Source organism: Trichosurus vulpecula, chromosome 3, assembly GCF_011100635.1.
Source record: "Trichosurus vulpecula isolate mTriVul1 chromosome 3, mTriVul1.pri, whole genome shotgun sequence".
Lineage (NCBI taxonomy): Eukaryota > Metazoa > Chordata > Mammalia > Diprotodontia > Phalangeridae > Trichosurus > Trichosurus vulpecula.
The window spans coordinates 6227521-6250973 of NC_050575.1; the positions used below are offsets into that span (position 1 = coordinate 6227521).

The 23453-nt window shown below is 37.0% G+C and overlaps 1 protein-coding gene across 1 annotated transcript in view; it reads right to left on the bottom strand.

Annotated features, from left to right (window-relative positions):
- ATG2B (autophagy related 2B) overlaps positions 1–23453 on the bottom strand; it is a 138762-nt gene that overhangs the window by 89513 nt on the left and 25796 nt on the right. Inside the window, exons 3-8 of the mRNA XM_036748867.1 lie at positions 21669–21821; positions 20076–20178; positions 19252–19414; positions 16720–16899; positions 10945–11041; positions 10323–10505 (exon numbers count right to left, since the gene is read on the bottom strand). Of these exons, the coding sequence (XP_036604762.1) occupies positions 10323–10505; positions 10945–11041; positions 16720–16899; positions 19252–19414; positions 20076–20178; positions 21669–21821 (879 nt within the window). The remainder of the gene's footprint in view (positions 1–10322; positions 10506–10944; positions 11042–16719; positions 16900–19251; positions 19415–20075; positions 20179–21668; positions 21822–23453) is intronic.

Here is a 23453-nt window from a genome sequence, read left to right on the forward strand (position 1 = left end):
TTCTCCCTTTTAATGATCTAATCAACACCCAGGGGTTTATCATTTCTATACTGGTGACTCAGAGATCTATATATCTGGCCCAAGTCTTGCCCTTAAACTTCGATCCCATATGAGTTACTAAAGCTATTCATAATCTTGCACCTTCCTAGTTTTCCAGTCTTTTTACCCATTATTCCTCCTTCACTCACTCTATGGTCCTGTCAAATATGGCATTCCACTTCCTGTCTCTATGTCTTTGCACTGGTTATTTCCTACTACTGGAAAGCTCTCCCTCTTCACATCTACCCCTTATAATGTGTGGTACATCTCAGGACTCAGCTCAAACACTTGATTCTGCAGGAGACTGTTCTTGTTTTCCCCACCAGCCAGTGACTTTCTCTCCAATATTACCTTCAATAATCTGTACATCTCTTGTATGTATATGCTATTCCATATTCTAGAATGTAAGTCCTACCCTTGAGGGCAGAAGTTTTTACATTTGCTTTGAATCCCTAGCACTTAGCACAGTATTTGGCACAAAGAAAGTGCTTAATAAATTGCTGAATTACGATCTGTTATCTCTTTCTCCAGCTCCCCTACCTCTACCTTTCTAAACATGTTTTGGTTTTTTTTTTTTTACTGGGTCTCCCTAATATTGCCCAGGCTAAACGTACAGTAGCTACACACAGGCCTGGTCCCAATACTGATTGGCATGGAAGCTCTGACTTGCTCTTTTTTTCCAACCTGGGTCAATTAACCTCTCTTTAGTGACTTCTCAACCTGAAGGCTCACGATATTGGTGCCAGAGACTTCATGAGAACACCCAATCAGCTTTACTCCTACTACAGCTTACAATTGCCAAACACAAGAGATCATCCAACCTTAGCCTCCTCAGTAGCAGGAACTATAGGTGGGTACCACTACGCCAAATTGATCATATATTTTCATGACATCCCTCTCACTGCTGTTTTTTTTTTTGCAGCAAGGCAAACAGGGTTATGTGACTTACCCTGGGTCACACAGCTACCTCCCACTACTTCTTGAACATAGGTTATTACTGGTAATATGATGATGCCTACTTAAAACCAATACCTGCCTCTCTACTGTACTAAGATCGCATGTAAATTTGATTCCAAGACTGTGACATTAAATGACTCATATAGTCAAAAGAAACATAAAATATGAGTATTTCAGTATTTTGCTAAAAATGGAACTATGATCTCATAAATAGGGGCATTTTCTCCACCAAATTAGATCACTACCTAACCATATTTTTTCATCTTTCATGACAGAGGCCCTGGTAGAGATCCTTCAGGGGCAGCTAGGTGGCACAGTGGATTGAGTGCCAGGCCTGGAGTCAGGAAGACCTGAATTCAATCCAGACTTAGACACTAATTGTGTGACCCTAGGCAAGTCACCTCACCCTGTTTGCCTCAGTTTCCTGATCTGTAAAGTGAGCTGGAGAAGGAAATGGCAAACCATTCTAATATCTTTGCCAAGAAAACCCTAAATAGGGTCACACAGCGTAGGATACGACTGAAATGTGAGAACAGAGAAAGATCCTCCATCGTCCTCATTATCCTGTTCCATACTTTCAAAATAAAGAATACACTCAATATAGACCATTAGCTATACAACATATAAAAATAAGAAAGTAAACATAGATGGGAGTTATTGTCCCCAAGATCCTTTCTTCGGGTAGTGGTGTCATCCATGATTTTTTAATTCTTTTGGTATCTTCCACACGTTGAAATATCTTGTCATAACTATGTCTTTGTTGTTGTCATCCATCCTTCATTTTCAGAGAAGACCAATGACATCACAACCAAGCGATGTCTTGACTTGCTTGTGAATTGCATTTGAGTGAGGCAAAGCTACACAAATGGTCACCCTTCCAGGGTCCAGAATCATCGAAGTCCTGTGGCAGGACAAAAGCTGATACCCCAGGACATGTTGGATGACCATAGTATCTCTGATGTCTTACCAAGGTCTCAGCACTCCTCAGCACTCACTTCAGCTGTCTTCATGGTGCTGGAAAAAACTATTCTCATATACCCATTCTACCAGAAGTCTTCACATGCTTGGGGTAGGCACTGCCATAACTCACCAACAGTTTTAAAGCCTGTCGGCTATCCTCAACCTGGTTTAGACCATTTGCTGAGACACTTTACAAGGGTGTGGCCACTGCACTCTACAGCTTCTTAAGAACCACAAGATGACTGTATCACCTTTGGAATGTATGTCCTTAATGTGAACTTCCTCTTAAGTAGCCTATCTTTCCAAATTCAAAGCCATTTCTATTCTTCTCTTACACATATTGGGACCTAAGATTTTAGATCCAAATTTGGTAATACCACTGTCACTGACAAAGAAAACAGACTGTAATAAAAATTCTGACAAATGGCCCATTTTTCCATCTCTTTACTGCCCTTCAGTCAGCTTCATATATGAATCCTGTTGGGATATATGGTTAACTTGTAGCTCATGTCAAGCTTCCTACAGACTTGAAGTTTTTTCCCTCCACTGAGTTTCCCTTAATTTTCTTTTTTTTTTAATTGTGAACTTAACAAACTTCTACAAATATCAACATTTCCATAGAGAAGAAAAGAGGACTGCACATGAAACAGTTAATTTCTGTAAGATAAGTCTTTTAAAAATACATAATAGCAAGATGGCTGCTAGAAAGCAGGGACTTGCCTAGGGCTCTCCCCCAGGACCCTCCAAACACCTATAAAAATGGCTCTGAACAAATTCTAGAACTGCAGAACTCACAAAATAGCAGAGTTCGGAAGCAAGGTTCCAGCCTGGGACAGCCTGGATGGTCCCTGGGTAGGGTCTATTGCACAGAGCTGGGAGTGGAGCATAGCAGAGACCAGCGTGGGCCGCGCCCAGACCAACCAGACCAGGAGCTGGGCAGAACAGGCTGTAGTGCCCTGAATCAGTGAGCTGTGGCAGTTACCAGACTTCTCAAACCACAAATACCAAAGACAACAGAGAAGGTTAGTGGGAAAAACTACGGGGTCAGAGTGAAGGGAGTTCGCGGTTCAGTCACCGCTGCAGGGGTAGCAGAGATGGTGCAGCTACAGAACTACAGCTGCAGTTGCTTCCAGCCCCAGGCCCACCTGGTGGGAGGAATTCAGTGGAAGATCTGAATGGGAGTGCAGAGCCTGCTTAAGATCTGAATCAGGTCCTTGTTGGCGGTTCTTGGGGGAGGAGGAGTGCCGGTGTAGCAGAGCTTGCTGTGTAGAAATAGCTCTGAAAACAACAGCACAGCCCCTCAAGCTTGGGACAAAGTACTCTATACTCTTCAAGCAGTCATACCCCAAAGAAAAACTCAAGGGTCAAGTAGTTGGCTGGAAACATGGCCAGGCAGAGAAAACGCTCCCAGATTCAGTCTCAGACTTTGGAATATTTTTTTGATGACAAAGAAGACCAAAACATACACCCAGAAGAAGTCAACAAAGTCAAAGAGCCTACATCAAAAGCCTCCAAGAAAAACATGAACTGGTCTCAGGCCATGGAAGAGCTCAAAAAGGAATTGGAAAAGCAAGTTAGAGAAGTAAAGGAAACCAGGGAAGAGAAATGAGAGTGATGAGAGAAAACCATGGAAAACAAGTCAATGACTTGCTAAAGCAGACCCAAAAAAATACTGAAGAAAATAACACCTTAGAAAATAGACTAACTCAAATGGCAAAAGAGCTCCAAAAAGCCAATGAGGAGAAGAATGTCTTGAAAGGCAGAATTAGCCAAATGGAAAAGGAGGTCCAAGAGACCACTGAAGAAAATACTACCTTAAAAATAAGACTGGAACAAGTGGAAGCTAGTGACTTTATGAGAAATCAAGATATTATTAAACAGAACCAAAGGAATGAAAAAGTGAAAGACAATGTGAAATATCTCACTGGAAAAAACACTGACCTGGAAAACAGATCCAGGAGAGATAATTTAAAAATTATTTTCTCATTTCCCAATTTTCAGCATTGATAGACTGCCAAAGTTAGACTAATGCTATTGAAATATTCCAAGTGTGGGGCAGCTAGGCGCGCAGTGAGTAGAGCACCAGCTCTGGAGTCAGGAGGACCTGAGTTCAAATCCACTCTCAGACACTTACTAGACCTTGGGCAAGTCACTGAACTCCAACTGCCCTGCCTTTCCCCCTCCAAAAAAAAGAAAAGAAATATTCCAAGTGTTAAAATCTATTATTATCCTTTCTTCTAATTCAATATTGATTTTGATATCCGATCTAACTTGTACAAAGACAGCTGATTCTAAGTCACAACTCTAACTAGTTGTTTTGTAATGTTAAAATATATTTAATTTCATTTTGTGGGTTTTCTTCAGTGCTTGCCATGGTTCTTCTAAATAGTCTACAAGTCTTTCGCCTCTTTCATTTCTTAAATCAAAACAATATTTTCTGACACATTTTTAAAAATCAACCTTATAAATGGTTCTACTCATTTCAATAACTGGATATTTCCTCACCATTCCATCCAGTACAGGAAAAAAAGTCTTTTCTCATCCAAGGACCACCCCCACCCCCCATGCTGAAGCCCCACTATGTTGATTGGTGGTTACCTCAAAAACCTATTACATATAGGACTGGCCTCCAGCCCTACTTCACTTCACTCTCCAGCCCTTACATGGTGCTACACACATCTCCTTGACTCCACCCATGCTCCCTTTCCAGCTCTAGAACCTTAATTAACTGAATTCTGTGCCCTACGGCTCCAATAACCAGTTTAACTTTTCCAAAATATCCTCCCATGGCCGCCTCTCTGTTTTAAAATATAAGTATTGTTTCCCCTGTTAGAATATAAGCTCCTCATTAAAGGTAGGGACTATTTTTTTGTATCACTAGCATTTAGTATAGTGCTGAATAAATGCTTCTTCCTTCATTCATTTAAGTTACCAATTATCAAAATATATATTGACTTGGTTTGGAAGATCTTGCCAAGTTTTTCATAGAATTTCACTCTCTCTTCATCCATTATACTCACAGTAATATTTTTTTTAACCTTTCATCAAGAATACCACAAGACAACAGGTGTTCTATGAAATGCTGTTTCTTACTGCCTTTGGCCCCACATACCTCTTTTTTTCGCTTCTCAAGGTGAGCCATCTTTCCATTTAGCAGGAACTTCCTGTTGTCTTTTGGCTTTACAATAAGAATTATCGATACTAATGTGGTTGGTTCTAACAGTCTATAAATTTGTTGATAATTGGACAAAGATCATCAACAGTTAAGTACCAATAGTTATGTTCATGTTTATGGATTTGATACTGAGCAGGAATTCTTAACCTGGGGTCCACAGATAAGGGATAAATTTCAGGGCATCTTGGAATTTTTAATATTTTGGTAAGTGTATTTCAATGTTAATTGGTTTCCGTAGAGGGCCAGCTCTGAGAAAGTCCATTCTGGGATAATATACAGGCCAGGTTTTCCCTGAGGCCTGTTGTTGCCCTTGGGCTGATTAACTCAGCATGTGGGCTCTCCAAACCGTTCCCCCCACTTGGCACACACGTGCTCTCCACAGGCTCTCCACAGCTCCTCAGCACTAATGTGCTCACTCCAAAACCTCCACAGCACTCACATGCCAAGCACCACCTATAGGCTATTAACACAATATTGTTTACAGCAAAAATGGAACAAAAGCACTAGGAAGTCATGCAAAGGGGAACTAAGCAAGAGGAAGTCACGCGTTATAACAAATGCCTAAAAGGTATATAAGCCCTTTTCCTCTGCATAAGAAACAGAGCCGTCCTTTATGCTTCCACCTGGCCTGTGTTTTCTTTTCACTCTCTGGTGGCCACAACCACTGGCGGCAAGTGGCAGCAGGTTTCCCTTGTAATCCTATGTATTTTATTTTATGAATTTAAAAACATTATTCTAAAAAGGGGCCCACAGGCTTCACCAGAGGCCAGAGGCATACAGGACACAAAAAATATTAAGAATCCCTGACTGGAGAGTCAATATTTTTTATAAGGAACTCTTACTCCCTTTTCTGTCATTCTACAGCCATCCCTTAGAAGCAGAAAGGGACCAATGCAGACTGAGAGACATTGCTAAGTGCTCTTTGTTTCATAAGACATGCATGGACAAAGAATGCATCATGCTCTGACCAACCTAATGATGACAATCTCTTATGTCAATATTCAGGTAAATTTGTTCTGTTACCACAACAATGATAGAGGCCTTTGTAAAAAAGCACAACTTGCCATAGCTTTCTATCTAAAAACTCAGGGTCGCCCCAATGCTATAGTGGGCCACCAGAAGCAAGATTAATGAAGAAATCATATAGCATCATCTTCACCAGGAGAGTATTCGTGGCAAAGGATTGTTTTTTTTAGTGTCAAGGAGCATCGTGACATCTTTGGAAATGCTATAGAATTCCCCCCAACGTAATTCAACCCACACTCTTCTCCCTGTTCAATTCTGAAGCCAGCTCACCATCCAACTTCAGTGACTATCCATGACATAAGTAATAATAGACTAATTTCTGCCATTCATTCCACTGAATATCAAAATCTAGACAACCACATTATTACCCATCCTTCCAAGTTTTCCTATGTGGAACATTATGCTGATTTCTGAGTTGTCTTAAGTCTTGAGGAAGCTCTTTAGTATTCCAAAGCTAACATAATTGGTGCAATATCATCCAAAGAGAAGAGCATTAAGAGAACCTCACACTCTAAGACTGAGTATAGCCATCATCAATCACAATAGGAAACAAGGCACATGTAGTCCAGTTTTATGCCTGACTTAATAATCAAAGAATCTCTAAACAAAATTACACGTGTAGGTGCATGAGTCAAGAAATCTTAATTTAAGCTTAGTTAACACAGAGCAGTATTTTACTGAAGGAGAGTCATCTAGCCCACATTTTGCAGTAGTGAGCAAAATTTTTTTAAAGTAGCAACAAACAATAAACACTGCATACAATATACTGATTTTACTACAACACTCAATCATGTAAAAATAAATCTCCACAAAATCTAATTTCTCTCCACTTCACATGGTAGCCTCGCTAGTTCAGATCCTCACTATCTCTTGCCTAGCATTCCAAGAAAGCTTCCTAATTTGTCTCTGTACCTCTAGTTTCATTGGCTTTTAATGAGTCCCTAATGAAACTACCAAAATAGTATTTCTACAGGACAAGTTTAATCATGCTACCACCTTGCTCAAAGATCTTCAAGTGGTCCATTACTGCCTCAAATATAAATACTAACACATTAGCCTGGCATTTGAGATCCTCTGCATTCTGGTTCCACCTTTTTCCTTACTTCACATTCCTACCCTTCTTTACGATACATTCAACAAAAACAGGACTACCAACTACTCTCTGAAGTAGTTCACTTCCTCACCCAAGATATTTGCAAAGGCAATGTATTCATTCTTCACCCCTACCTTTCAAAATGCTTATCTGCAATCAACTGATATGTATTTTATTAAGTATCTATTATGTGGAAGTCACTGTATTAGCCACGAGGGATAGAGCCAAAATGAAATGGTTCAAACCCTCAAGGAACTTCTATGTAAGGAGGAAAATAACAGGCACATGTTAATACTATACAAGAGAAATTCAAGGTAATTTGGGGAGAGAGGGCACGAGAAGCTATGGAAGCAAGGGAGTCAGGAAAAACCAGGGAACGTTAGCAACACTGCAGAATACATTCCAGGCCTGGAGGATAGCCAGTAAAAAGGCACAGAAACGGAACATAGTGTCAGCTGTGAGGAACACCAAAAACGCCAGTTTGATTGACTGAACAATGTGAAAGGGAGTAATGCATAATAAAGCCAAATACAGAAGTCTGCACTTGAACCAAGAAGAAATTGAGAAATACTGGAATTAAGTGAGGAAGTCAATAAAAAGGTCAGACTTACTCATTAAGAAAATCACTTTGGCCTCTACGTGAATGATGACTAGGAATGAAAAAAGACTTGAGACAGAGAGACTTAATTAGAAGACTATTTCAATAGTTCAGTAGAGAGATGGTGAGAGTTTGAACTAAAATGGTAGGCTTGTGAGCAGAAAGAAAGAGAAGATGAGAGGGATGCTGTATATGTGAAATCAACAAGATCTGACAACTGACTAGTTATGTCAGGAGAGGAAGGGTCAAGAATGAATGCAAGGTTGAGAACCAGGGTGACTAGAAAGAGGGTGGCAGTAACCTTAACAAAAACAGGGAAAAGACTCAACTGAGGTACAATATTTCCCATTAATCTTTCTGATCTACCAAGTTGTTACCATTTACCTAGAGCACCTTGTCTAATCTTTTCTTTGTCCCAACAAAAGAATATAAGCTTCTTTAAGGCAAAGACCATTTTATTTTTTATCTTTGTACTTTCATTTTTACAGATGTTAACTACTGAAATGTACTACTCTGATATTGAACTTGTCTTTTATTCTGTATAATTTATGCAAGCATGAATGTTTGTTTTAAATTCCATCCCTTATTAAAAATATGAAAACAATTATAACATAATTTAAAATTTCTTACAAATCATAGTATATGCTTGTAACTGTCTCAAAATTTGAACCAAAAATGTATTATCTAATATTACTCTTACATTCATTTTAAGTTCTTATTCCCGATATACCTACACTTTCCAGTACATCAACCTATTTTGTTCTCATGCACTATTAATGACAAAAACTTCAAATTCATCCTTTGTGTCCCTTTTCAAAAGATAAAAATATTTGTCCTTATGTTGACATCCACTGTTTTATAATTTAAGCTTCTATTTGGCAGGAACCATTTAACTTATACTAAATAATAGCTAGGACAGGATAATGTGCAAATCAGTCATTTTATCATTTTTATTTTCTGACAATGATTTTCAAATGTTTTATTTTAATAGTGAAAAGGGAAGACTTAAGGGAACAGCATAAGAGTTATACTCAAATAACTGAAGTATTATCACATGTAAAAGGAATTAGACCTATATGTTAGGCCACAGAGGTCTGAACCAAGACTAAAAAGTAGGAATTATAGGAAAGTAAATTTCAACCCAATATAGAAGAATATTTCCTAACATTTACACAATGTCCAGAAAAAAATTAATTTCCTTAAGAGGCAACAAATTTCTGAGCACAGCAAGTCCTTCAAAAAGAAGCTTAATGACTACATTAAATATGTTACAGATTCAAATGTGGGGGAGGTATTAGGCTATATAACTTCTTTATGTGCCTTCCAATTGTGAAAATCTGACTCTATGAAGCAAATTTTTATTGATAACCAAGTGATAATGCCCAGAAATGGAATGAACTTTCAGGCAGCAAATTGCTCATCATTATAGACCTTCAAGAAGAAGCTGAACGACTCCATCAGAGACATTATAGAATCATATAAGGGGGAAATATTAAACTATATAATGTCTTTAGGTCCCTTCCAACAGTAAAATTCTGATTCAGTGAAATACAATTTTTATGGATACACACTACCCTGTAGACTACATGTATGTATGCGATCACAATATTGAATGTATATCATCATAGTAGTAAATGTCACTGTTCAATAGCTAGAAATTATTTGATTAAGCAAAAACTTTTGGCCTCCAAATCAGACGTTTCAGTAAATCTAGACTATGATGACACGGTTATTCAGACTAGAATTCATGAGAAGGATCAAAATGCTATTTTACATGAATTAGAAAAATCTACTTAAGATATTTTATTATGAATCTTTTTATAAATAAGGACTTGTGAGATGATAACCCTCAAATTCACCTTTACAATAAAAAAATAAGCACAGTACATCTTTCCATTCAACATTCCTAGTCTTTGATCTTAAAGTTCATCCTCTTTGTGTGTAATTTGTATTTGTAATAAAAACATTTTTATTGTAAAATAAGGATACCTATAGCACAAGAGTTCAGGAGATTGAAAAAGTGTGTGTGTGTATGTGTGTGTGTGTGTGTATAGATGCACGCACACACACACACACACACACACACACACACACACACACACACACGTGAACACATATTTCTATATTGCTGTCCTTGGGTCAGCAGATGCTAGAAAACTGCTTTAAGGTCCTTTTGATATCTCATTAACAAGACTCCACTGCATGTCATCAAAGACTAACTTGTCTTACAGAGAACTGTAATGTAATTGTAATGTAAAAGGGCTGTCCAAAATGCGGCCCACAGTGTGATTTATGCAGCCTGCCTACAAGCACAGAAATTTACATAAATGCTTTAGTAAAGGAAGCCGAGCTACCGTAGAGCTCCCACTAAAATGGCAAATCAAAATATATTGTCTATTGTTTCAATAAAAACCTGAGGCTGGACAGCCCTGATCTACAGCAAATTTCAAGTGAAGTGATTTTGAGGTGCTCACCACGGCTAGAAGGTGTTCTAGCTGACTCTGTTTCATAAAAACTCTGCTCAGACGACGCACCCACTGAGAGGGAGTCTCTTCGCAAGCACCGATTCAATTCCAACTGAATCCGATATTCATCCTCCTGCTGCATGGGACGATTTTTCCTATCTTTAGTGGGTAACACTATTTTACTAGAATTCTCTGTACGCAAAAGGAAGTATCATTAATAAACATTTGAAGTAATTTAATCAAAGCTGCCTCCCACTTCCATTTCCCCTAAGAACTATTCATCCAACATAAATGCTAACATTTTGAACATATTAAGTATAAATCTATACCCATTTTAGATATTCATGATATTAAATCCAAATCTAAGAAATAAATGCATATGTTATTAAGGTGAATCTGCAAAATCTATAAATGCTTTAAAGTTGTTTAAGCACTCCAGGCCAAAGAACTACAACATAACCATTTAAGAATCTATACAAAGAATTCTAAAGAAATATAGTAATACATGTACATTTCAACCATAGCAAAACAACTATCTCTCCTCAAAGTCACAATAAAATTTTAAATACTCAGGGTCATTCCTTATAGCATTTCTTCATTTTTACTTGTCAATAATACTTCATTTACTTGCCTGGTCCAGCTATAGCAGCCAACAAGTCCAAAATCAGATGAACTTGCCTTGGCGACAGGAATAGGTGTATTGAGTCAACATGTCCATCAACATCCAACTTGAGGGAAAAAAAAAGACAAGGAAAATTTATTCAGAAACATTAGGCATAAATTATTGGATAAAAGTATATACGCAAAATGACTTTCTACCTACCAACTGCTTTCAGAGCTACCTAACACTAGAGGAAGAGTTTTAGCTTTGAAGCATCAAGCAAAACTTAGAGGTGCTGATTTAGGAGCAGCCTAGAGGCAGGTTCCTAGAGCCAGTAAAATCCTTTTAGGTTTGACCTACAAAACCAATCATATTCCACAAAATACAATCCCCTTATGTTATCTTATTTCTTTTTCTACATTTTTCTATATAATTCAAAATATAACATTCAAAGCTGTCCTTGTTTCTCTGTCTCCTGGTCTTCCTTCTGTTTTATTCTATGCATTTTTTTATTGATTTCTTTCTATAAAAACAAATGAATCCATTTAACCAAAATGTATCTTGTTCCTCTTTGACTGGCTTATATTGATATTTAAAAAATATTTTATTTTTTTCCTCAATTAAATGTAAAAACAATTTTTAACATTCATCATTTTTCTAAGTTTTGAGTTCCAAATTCTATCCCTCCCTCCCTCTCATCACCCTCCCAGAGACTGTAAGCAAGGATATAGGTTATACATGTGTATTCATGTAAAACATTTCCATATTAGTTATTTTGTTGAAAAAACTCAAAAGAAATAAAAAGGAAGGAAGGAGGGAAGAAGGCAAGGAAGGAAGGGAAGGGAGGAAAGGGAGGAAGGGAAAGAAGAGAAGGGAGAGAAGGCAGGGAAGGTAAGGAAGGGAGGGAAGGGAGGAAGAGAGGAAGGAGAAAGAGAGAAAGTATGCTTTGGTCTGTATTCAGCCAACATCTATTTTTTCTTTGGAGGTGGATAATATTTTTCAGCATGAGTCCTTTGGGACTGTCTTGGAATCACTGTATTACTGAGAATAGCTTAGTCATTCACACTTTTCATCATATAAAATTGCTGTTACTCTTAACAATGTTCTCCTGGATCTGTTCACTTCAGTTTACATCAATCATATAAGTCTTTCCAGGTTTTTCTGAAATCATCATCTTTGTCATTTCTTATAGCACAATAATAATCCATTACAATCATATATCATAACTTGTTCAGCGATTCCCCAACTGACGGGCATTCACTCAATTTCCAATTCTTTGCCACTACAAAAGGCACACACACACACACACACACACACACACACACACACACAGAGGTTCTTTTCCCTTTTTTTTTTTTTTTTAATTTTTTTGGGAGACAGACCTAGTTGTGGTATTGCTGGATCAAAGGAAATGCATAGTTTTATAGGCCTTTGCTTTGAGCATAGTTCCAAATTGCTCTCCAGAATGGTTGGGTCAGTTCACGACTCCACAAACAGTGTATCAGTATCCCAGTTTTCCCACATTCCCACCAATGTTTATCATTTTCCTTTTCTGTCATATTAGCCAAACTAATGAGTGTGAGGTGGTTTCAATTTGCATTTCTCTAATCAATAGTGATTTAGAGGATTTTTATAATGACTATAGATAGCTTTGATTTCTTTGTCTGAAAACTGCCTGCTCATATGCTTTGACTATTTATCAACTGGGGAATGACTTATAAACTTATAATTTGACTCAATTGTCTATAAATTTGAGAAATGAGGCTTTTATCAGATACTTGCATAAAATTTTTTTCCCAGTTTCCTGCTTTCCTTCTAATTTTGGTTGCATTGGTATAATGGTAATTTAAATTTGAAGATCTTTCTCACCCATTAATAGGCTTATGTCACAGGAAGCCTAAGTCACATGTGGTGGGAGAAACTTGCTGAAGAGAGGAACAGGAAATTTCGGGTGGCGCAGGAAATGCTCAGAGGGGTTAGAGCTGAGGACGAGAGCAGACATGTGCTAGCGATGCTGTGAATATTTGTTAGTGGCAACGCCCCAGCAGGGAGCGGGAATGGTTTTCAAATGGAGTCGTTCTCTGCTATGATGTATATTAGTTTCTTTGCAGAAATGATGGATTGCACTTATTGGTTTGGGGATCCGATTCTCTGGGGTCTGAATAAATGGTTTATTTCTTCTGCCTTCTATATGGAGAGTCAGACACAGATACTACACAGGCATACACAGCATTCTATGATACAGAACTACACTGGCATATTTACAGGTATCGTCGATATTATGATCATCGCCTTGCTAACACAACTGATTTTGCTTATGTAAGAACTTTTTAATTCTATATAATCAAAATTATCCATTTTACATTTCAAAATGATCTCTATCTTATTTGGTCCTAAAGTCTTCCCTCATCCATACATCTGACATATATATGTGTGTGTGTGCGTGTGTGTGTGTGTGTGTGTGTGTGTGTGCACGTGCACGCATATATATATGTGTGTGTATATATATAATGTGTGTGTATATACACATATATATAAATATATACGTTCTATATATGTTTTTTAAATTATAACAAACATGTATTATTTAAAAAAACAAATTTTCACATTGGCTCAGAAAATGTATATATCATTCTATACTTTGAATCCACTGTATTGCCATTTATTGTTGCATGCTTTATCATCAGTTCCCAGAAATCAGGTTGATCATTGCATTGAACCCAGTTCTTAATTTTTCAAAGTTGTTTTCCTTTATGATGCTTTACTGAATAAGCTGTTCTCCTAATTCTGCTCACTTCATTCTGCATGAGCTCACACAAGTCTCAGATCTGTCTGAAACTCTTCCCATTGTCATGTGTTATAATACAGTAACATTCCTTTACATTCCTATGCCACAATTTGTTCAACTATTCACCAAATGATGGGTACCCTTTTAAGTTCTGGTTCTTTGCCACCACAAAATCTGACTATAAACATTCCTTTAACCAAAGCTTCTTTTACTCCTTTTGAGATCTTCTGAAATCCTAATTGTTAGCCAAAGTAATAGCTAGCCCTTGAAGCTATGTATCATTCGCAAATTTAATAAACATGCCTTCTAAGTGCCTTTATTCTAGACATTAATAAAAAAGTGGAACAGAAAATATCCATCAGCTTAGAAGAGCCATCCAATCTGCCAAATTTCTACTGTATGACAAATTAACAGAACTTAAACTTTTTAAGACTGTAGTGTGAAAAAGACCATGTAAGAGGCCAGCCCATCACATATAATGCAACAACAATCAAAAAGGGCATGAAATCAATCAATCAATCACTTAATAAGCATCTATAAAGCACTGTGTGGCAGGCACTGTGCTAAAAACATTGGAGATACCAAAAAAGAGCCTATATCAAAAGCCTCCAAGAAAAACATGAACTGGTCTCAGGCCATGGAAGAGCTCAAAAAGGATTTGGAAAAGCAAGTTAGAGAAGTAGAGGAAAAATTGGAAAGAGAAATGAGAGTGATAAGAGAAAACCAGGAAAAATAAGTCAATGACTTGCTAAAGGAGACCCAAAAAAATACTAAAGAAAATAACACCTTAAAAAAATAGACTAACTCAAATGGCAAAAGAGCTCCAAAAAGCCAATGAGGAGAAGAATGACTTGAAAGGCAGAATTAGCCAAATGGAAAAGGAGGTCCAAAAGACCACTGAAGAAAATACTACCTTAAAAATTAGATTGGAGCAAGCGGAAGCTAGTGACTTCATGAGAAATCAAGATATTATAAAACAGAACCAAAGGAATGAAAAAGTGAAAGACAATGTGAAATATCTCACTGGAAAAAACACTGACCTGGAAAACAGATCCAGGAGAGATAATTTAAAAATTATTGGACTACCTGAAAGCCATGATCAAATAAAGAGCCTAGATATCACCTTTCAAGAAATTTTCAAGGGAAACTGCCCTGATATTCTAGAGTCAGAGGGTAAAACAAAAATTGAAAGAATCCACCGATCGCCTCCTGACAAAGATCCCAAAAAGAAAACTCCCAGGATATTGTCACCAAGTTCCAGAGCTCCCAGATCAAGGAGAAAATACTGCAAGCAGCCACAAAGAAACAATTTGAGTATTGTGGAAACACAATCAGAATAACACAAGATCTAGCAGCTTCTACATTAAGGGATCAAAGGGCTTGGAATATGATATTCTGGAGGTCAATGGAGCTAGGATTAAAACCAAGAATCACCTACCCAGAAAAACTGAGTATCATACTCCTAGGCAAAATATGGACTTTCAATAAAATAGAGGACTTTCAAGCTTTCTCAGTGAAAAGACCAGAGCTGAATAGAAAGTTTGACTTTCAAACACAAGAATCAAGAGAAGCATGAAAAGGTAAACAAGAAAGAGAAATCACAAGGGACTTACTAAAATTGAACTGTTTTGTTTACATTCCTACATGGAAAGATGATGTGTATAATTCATGAGACCTCAGTATTAGGGTAGCTGAAGGGAATATACGTGTGTGTGTGTGTGTGTGTATAATATACACACACACACATATAGACAGAGGGCACAGGGTGAGTTGAATATGAAGAGATGATATCTAAAAAAATAAAATCAAATTAAGGGATGAGAGAGGAATAGATTGAGAGAGGGAGAAAGGGAGAGATAGAATGGGGTAAGTTATCTCACATAAAAGTGGCAAGAAAAAACAGTTCTATAGGGAGGGAAGAGGGGGCAGGTGAGGGGGAATGAGTGAATCTTGCTCTCACTGGATTTGACCTGAGAAGGAAATAACATACACACTCAACTGGGTATCTTACCCCACAGGAAAGAAGCAGGAAGGAGATAGAAAAGGGGGAATGATAGAGGGAGGGCAGATAGGGGGAAGAAGTAATCAAAACCAAACACTTTTGAAAAGGGACAGGGTCAAGGGAGAATAAAGGGGGATAGGATAGGAAGGAGCAAAATATAGTTAGTCTTTCACAACATGAGTACTGTGGAAGGGTTTTACATAATGATATGCTTGCCTTCTTAGGGAGGGTGGGTGGGGAAGGAAGAGGGAAGAGAATTTGGAACTCAAAGTTTTAAAAACAGACGTTCAAAAAAAAAGTTCTTGCATGCAACTAGGAAATAAGATATACAGGCAATGGGGCATAGAAATTTATCTTGCCCTACAAGAAAGTAAGGGAAAAGGGGATGGGGGGGGGGGGGGAAATGGGGTGACAGAAGGGACGACTGACTGGAGAATGGGACGACCAGAATATATGCCATCTTGGAATGGGGGGGAGGGTAGAAATGAGGAGAAAATTTGTAATTCAAACTCTTGCGAAAATCAGTGCTGAAATCTAAAAATATTAAATATGTTAAATAAACTTATAAGGGAAAAAAATTATCTTTCAGAAGCACTTTGAACTTTACTTTTCTCCTCCTTACTTGAATTTTCTTTAGTGTATATACTAAGAATAAATTTATATAGTGAATTCTTAATTATTTACACCAAGAAAAACATGTTTTACACTAAAAGAAAAAAATGTCTTCTCATTGCATAGTTGGTAGGCAGTGAAAAACAGTAGAATAAGCTAAATTTTTAAGAATAATAAATGAGAAAGGGTTCAGGATTTAGCCAAGCAGAAACTATAATGAGAATGCCTGATTCTGACAGGAATGTGCTAGGCTGAGAATAAAAGTGGTAGGGGATCCATGTAAGCAAACCGGGAAGTGGTATCCCTGTTACTTGGAATCACCATAGTGGTTAATAATTGTTTTCTACATAGAGATTAGAGACCACGCAGTTAGTATTATAGAAAAATAACGCTGATAACCAACCTTAGCTCCAGGAAGTACTTCATTTTGCTTTAATGTAAGTCTCAGCTCCATTCTACCAATCAACCTCCCAATTTGAACAGGGGCAGAGGGTGCTACCTCTGGTAAATTTCTTGTGAGCTGTGGGTGTGGTTCATAAACAATTTTCGGATTCCAACTAGGTGAAAGTTTTGGTTCAGTTTCCTATAAAATGCAACAAGAAAAGGTAATATATTAGCAAATTATGAAAACTATAAAAACTATAAAAAAACAATATTCAAGAAAGCAGAGATCGAACATAGTAAAATAATACTTTGAAAAAAAATCAGGGCTTTTTTTTTTAAAGAGAAGTACAGAAAAATTCTTCCCAATACAACACCATATTAAGAAACCTTAATTATCGGGAAACTTGTAGCCTGAAAACAATAAACTGGAAAGTAACTTTGTAAAAGCATTTTCTGTTTTACAAAAAGATCCACCAGTTTCTTTCATTTGCAAGCGTCTCCACTGCTTTTAAAGAATAATCTAATTAACACAAAAAAAGGACTCACATACAACTATTTAATCTATATTATAAAAAGATTATTTGATTTATTCTTCTCTTAATAAAAGGGAAAGTAACTGACACATTTTCAATTGAATTCAAATTTTTTTAAAAAACTTTTTCTAACTGCTTACTATGTGTAACAGGTTACAATAGAAATAGAGTAGTTTAGAGAAGGTAACTGTTTAAAGTAGAAGGGAAATTATAATTAATTCCATTGTGGACATGACTTTGAAATGGCAAAAAGACATCCAAGGAGAGATTTTCAGCAGTCAGTTGTAGATCCAAGACTACAATTCGAAAGAGATCAGGACTAAAACACTAGACTTAATAGTTACAAAGACCTGGGTATGGAGCCTGCCTTAGACTTTCTTCACTAGCTGTACAACCCTAGGCAAGCTGTGTAATCTCTCTAGTCCTCAGTTTCCTCATCTGTAAAATGAGGGGATTGGACTCCTGCCAACTCTGAATTTATGATCCTATTACTAAAAATGTAAATTTGGGAGTCAACTACGTAGAGAGGAGTGGATGAAACACCAAGGAAAAGAAGAGATGGAACAGAGCCTTGGAAAACACCTGCCAGCAGGCAGGAGATGACCTATGCTGCAGCCAAGGAGAACGTGAAAGCACAGCCAAGCAGGTCGGTGTAGCAGGCAGGAGTCACAGGAGAGAACAGTGCCACGTAAGCCAAGAGAAAGGGAGACTATCCAGGAGGGGCTGACTGAGTAGGGTGCAGGGAACTCAAGTAAGATGAGGAGTGAAAAATGGCCTTCAGACTTAGCCACTAAGAAGGCACTGATACCCTAAAAAGGGGTGCAGTGAGTTAGTGCTGACAAAATGGATGCAGTGAATGTAAGCTCTTTCTAGGAAGACAGGGTCTGTGAAAGCTTCTGAATGATAAAGGAAGACCTGAACGTGTCTGTCAGGAAGAAGCTGAAAGAAAAAGCAAGACTGAAGGTGACACAGGGAGCTCTCAGAAGAAAAAGGAAGGAGTGAATACAAGTAAAGGAGGAGGGAGCTTAGAAAGGAGAACTACAAGAAGATAATACCAGATGAAGATTTAAAGGGATTCTGAGATGCAGTCTAAGAGAGACAAAGGAGCTTAGGAAAGAAGGATAAAAGTGGCACAGCAGATAGAGTGTTAGAGTGTTAGAACAAGGATGAAGTGAGTTCAAATTTTGCCTCAGACACTTACTAGCTCTATAACTGGGCAAATCACTTAACCTCAGTTTAGATGAGTCTTTAACTCACTCTCAGTTGCCCTCATCTGTAAAATGGAGATAGCCCCACGCATCAAAGGATTGTTGTAAGGATCAAATGAGCAATATACATAAAGAAACCTGTAAATCTTAAAAGTGCTAGATAAATGTTAGTTATTATATGCAGTCATTTGCTGTGAGGGCACTAAAGAGTGACACTAAGAAGAAAGTTTAGAATGGCTGATATGGGGAGTGTGATTAAAAAGTCATTTAGGGATAAATAAAAAAGCTTGCTGGGGATATTATCCCTATAAATATAACATGTCAACATTTCCCCTGTTTTAAGCCTAGAAGGTCTTTCAAAGAATTATCAATATAAGGCTTATTTTTATTCTCTCATATACCAAACATACTTAATAATTAAAGAGTTATAAAGGGTAATTTCATCAGTGCAGTCACTGCTTCCACCAATGCCTTCATACCTTAGCAGACAGTCTCTGTGACTTGCTACAGATACAAAAATTTACCACCAGGTGAGGAGTGCCTGGTAATGAACCTCTCCAAACTTAGTTAAGCTGCAGCTTGTACAAAAGACAAAATCATACCTTGTCCATACTCAAAGCCTTTTCGGTTTGATAGGATACTATCAAGGTCTGTAGTCCACTCCCAAGGACTTAAAGAACCTAGGATCATGGCTACTCCACAATGAGGGGTCACAGTAGTACTTCCACAAAGGATGTTACAATAAATGTGGGGAAATGCAGTGTTTCTCATTCAAACCTTGAAACAACTGTATTAACATATTTGTTTTACCACTGGTGCAGTTGATGACCCTGGGGAAGATTTTGCTGATGCAGAAAACTCATCCCAAAAGACAGAGACTCCAGAAAGCTGAAGCAGCTTGTGAGCAAAAGCTGTAGGCTGATGTACATTGATTCCAGAGCATTCATCAGCAGTTTCATCACAATACACAGTTCTGAAAAATAAAACGCAAAATACAAGGATTTTTTCTTACGAAATTACCAAGAACATCAACTTACTATTATATTAAATGTATAAACAAGTTATTTAACAAAAAGTCTTCAATAACGGGTACTGCTTATAATATTCCAGTGAAGTAGGGTAAGAATTAATATACTTTATTATAATGAACCTTTAACAAAGAAAAAATAACTTCTTAGGGTCTTAAAATTGAGGAAGCATGACTTTATGAGGTAAAAATACTGTCTTCTCCAACAGAACATCACTTGGGACCACTATCAAAATCAGAATAGCAAATTGCAGTTTGATCTACTTTTACACAGAATGACAGAACTAGATATTTCTTTTTTCTGATCCCCTCTCCCCCAATTCTAGTGTCCCCCCTTCTTTTATGTATGCTGATGCTTTCAAATTATGGGCTGAGGAAGACTTTTTTTTTCCTTTTTTTTTTGGAGGGGGGAAGGCAGGGCAATTGGGATTAAGTGACTTGCCCAAGGTCACACAGCTAGTGAATGTGTCAAGTGTCTAAGGCCGGATTTGAACTCAGGTCCCCCTGACTTCAGGGTCGGGGCTCCACTCCCTGCGCCATCTAGCTGCCCCTTATTTATTATTTTTAAATATCATGAAGTCATATATTCAAATTTAAGGAATCTTACCTTTCTACTCGAATTTCAAGTGCAGTACCAGTTTTGGAATTTTCTGGTATATGTTCAATTCTCAAAACTGTATCCAAGAAAGTGACTTTCACTCTTCTTAGAACTAGGACAAAATAGGTAACAATTATTTCTATTAAAAATATTCTATTTTTGTTGAAGACAATAAACAAAATAGATTAAATGAACCAAAATAATCTAATTAGGAGACGATCTAAATTGTTAATACTTTAAAAGTCCAAACCTCTTCAATTTAAAAAGTATATCCCCATTTGAGCAAATGAAATGTGTTATGACCTAATAGTATTTGTGCATTGTTAAAAAGCTACTTATAAAACTCCAAGCATTACTGAATATTCTTCTTTATAAAAAGTGAAATATATTCAAACAAGACAGATAATATTACTAACCTCAACTATATACACTCACATATACATATATGTATATGTGAGTGCATGCACATATACACACATATACACATACACGCGCACACACACACACACGCACACACACACACATAAACAGACCTCAATATATTTCTTTCTGAAGCTATATTGAACCTATGTTTTAGAATGGATGATTTTTGAGGGTCCTTTCCCGCATTAAGATTCTATCATTTAATTCAGAATTCAAATGATTCCCCAATAGATAAGCAATTAAAGTACACAAAAAAAGTTTTTATAAGAACTGCAAGCTGTAAGTGACCATTTGAAAACATGCTCCAAATCATTAATACTAAGGGAAATGAAAAATAAAACAGCCTCATACTGTGTTAAATCTCAAAAATGACAAAAAACAGGATCAATGTTAAAGAGGCATAGAGAGGCACACTGATACACTGCTGGTGGATTTATAAACTTGTCCAACCACATTGATTATCAATTTGGAATTATACAAGCAAGTTTTAACTGTCTATTAACTATTATAAACTGTTTAAACTATCACCCTGTGACAAAAGGATCTCACTACCAGGTATATATCCAAGACGGAATAATAATATTCATAGACAAAATATTCATAGCAATCTGCTTGTGACAGCAAACACCTAAAAACAAAGAGGATATTTGTCAAGCAGGGAATGGCTTTAAAAATTATGGCATATGAATGTACTGGGATATTAGACCAATAGAAATGGAAACTAGGAGGAATTCAGAGAAATGTGGGAAGACGTGAATGAACTGATAAAGAATAGAGAACCAAAAGAATACACATATAAATATGCATGTATATGTATGCATATGATTGTGTGTGTATGTATACATAAAGCCATGCCAATATAAATAAAATTATTACACAGAAACTGAACTCTTGAGTAAAGGAAAAACTAATGAATATTATACAAAGGTCTTTGAGAACAAATAATAAAACAGACTTTCCTCCTCTTGGGAGAGGCAAGGGATTATTGGCACACAATGTTGCATACATTGTCAGATGCAGTCACCATAACAGATATTTTTGCTTGTTTTTTTGTTGTTGTTACTAAAAGGAGGGTTCAGTCTAGAAGGTGAGATAGGGTTTCCAGGAATGACTGAAATACAAATACATAAGGCGTCAACACATGTTTTTTAAGACACAACAAAGAAATTAAGAACAAACCTGTTTCTATGGTTTCAGCAAATTTTTCAAGTCCTTCAAAAGGCTGTGATCCATCCCCTTGTTCATCTGTTAATCTATGACTAAGGCATTCTTTTGCCAGTTGCATGCTGCTAGTCATGAAACTTGACCAATACATAGGCTCAGAACCAGTTGCTATGGAAGAAAAAAACAATAAATCCATGAACAAGTATTTATTAACCACTGACTATGTGCCAAGCACTGGACTAAGTACTGGAGATAGAAAGGAAAAAGATTCTGCATCTAGAGAGCATATATACATGTACAAGTATATACAGAAGACAGACAAAATGAATACAAAGTAGTTTGGGAAGAGTACTAGCCTCTACAGGGCCAAGGAAATGCTTCATAAAAAAGGTTAACTCCTAGGCTGAGTTCTGAAAGAAATTATGGATTCTAATAGATATAGATGGGGGGGAAGAAGGAAGGGCATTCCAGATATGGGGGAAAGCCAGTACACAAGTGTGGAGATGGGTGATGGAATATCATATGAGGGGAACAATATGGTTCCTCAGCCAGTATTGTTGAATTATAGCATGTTGAAAGAAAAAAGTAACAAGAAGCTAACTGTAAAATTACATTTAAAATAACTATAAAATGCATAAAACATCTTGGAGTCTTCCTCCCAAAACATACAAAGGGATTATATGAATATAACTACAAAATAACTTTTTTGCAGAAGAGAAGACAATCAGGTATTAACTGCTCATGGTTAGGTCATGTTAATATATTAAAAATTACAATGCTGCCTAAATTAAATTAATTTACAGGTACAGTGTCATGCCAAAATACAAAAGCCTCAGAACTAGTTTATAGAACTAGAGAAAAAAAAAGAACTAAATCCATTTGGGAGAACAAAAAGTTAAATACATCAAGAGAAACTTTTTTTGAAGTAGAAAGAACAGGCACCATCAATACTACAGCATGAAGTAGTAATTATCAAAACAATTTGGAATTGGATTTAAAAAAATTTAAAAAGTGATCAACGGAACACATTAGGTAAACAAGACTCAGAAGCACAGCAGCACTGCGTTCATAAGCTAAGAAGCATCAGTTACTGAGGTAATCATTCCCTATCTGACAAAAACTACTGGTAAAACCAGAAAGCAGTTTGACAGAAATTAGGTTTAGACCAACACTTCACACCAATTATCACAATAAGCTCCAAATGAATCCATGACTTGATATAAAGTCACAGCACAAACAAATTAATGAAGGAAATATATTTCACAGCTATGGGTAAAAGAGTTACTAAAAAGGGGAAAGAGAGGTTCAAAGGATAGAAAATGGATATTTTCATTACATAAAATTGAAAACTTTTTCCACAAGCAAAACCAATGCAGTGAGAATTAGAAAGGAAAAGTTAACTGGATAAAACATATGCAACAAGTTTCTCTTCATATCCCAAGATATGAAGAGAATTATACAGATACATAAGAAAGGGCAAGAGTCATTCCCGATAGTCAAGAGAAGATGAACAGGCAATTTTCAAAAGAAGAAATGTAAACTATCAATGACAGTATAAAAAATGCTCCAGATCACTAATAAGGGAAATGCAAGTTTAAACAACTCTGAAGTTCCACCTCACACTCATCAGATTGGCAAAGATGATAATAATAATGAAAAATAACTAGCATTTATACAGTTAAAATGCGCAAATTAAAGATTTGTAAGTTAGAAGCCACTAGTAGACTGAGAGGGGTAGGAGCACCAGGCACACGGATCAGCACCAGAGCAAACCAATGGGGAACAGCAGAGGAGTCCGGC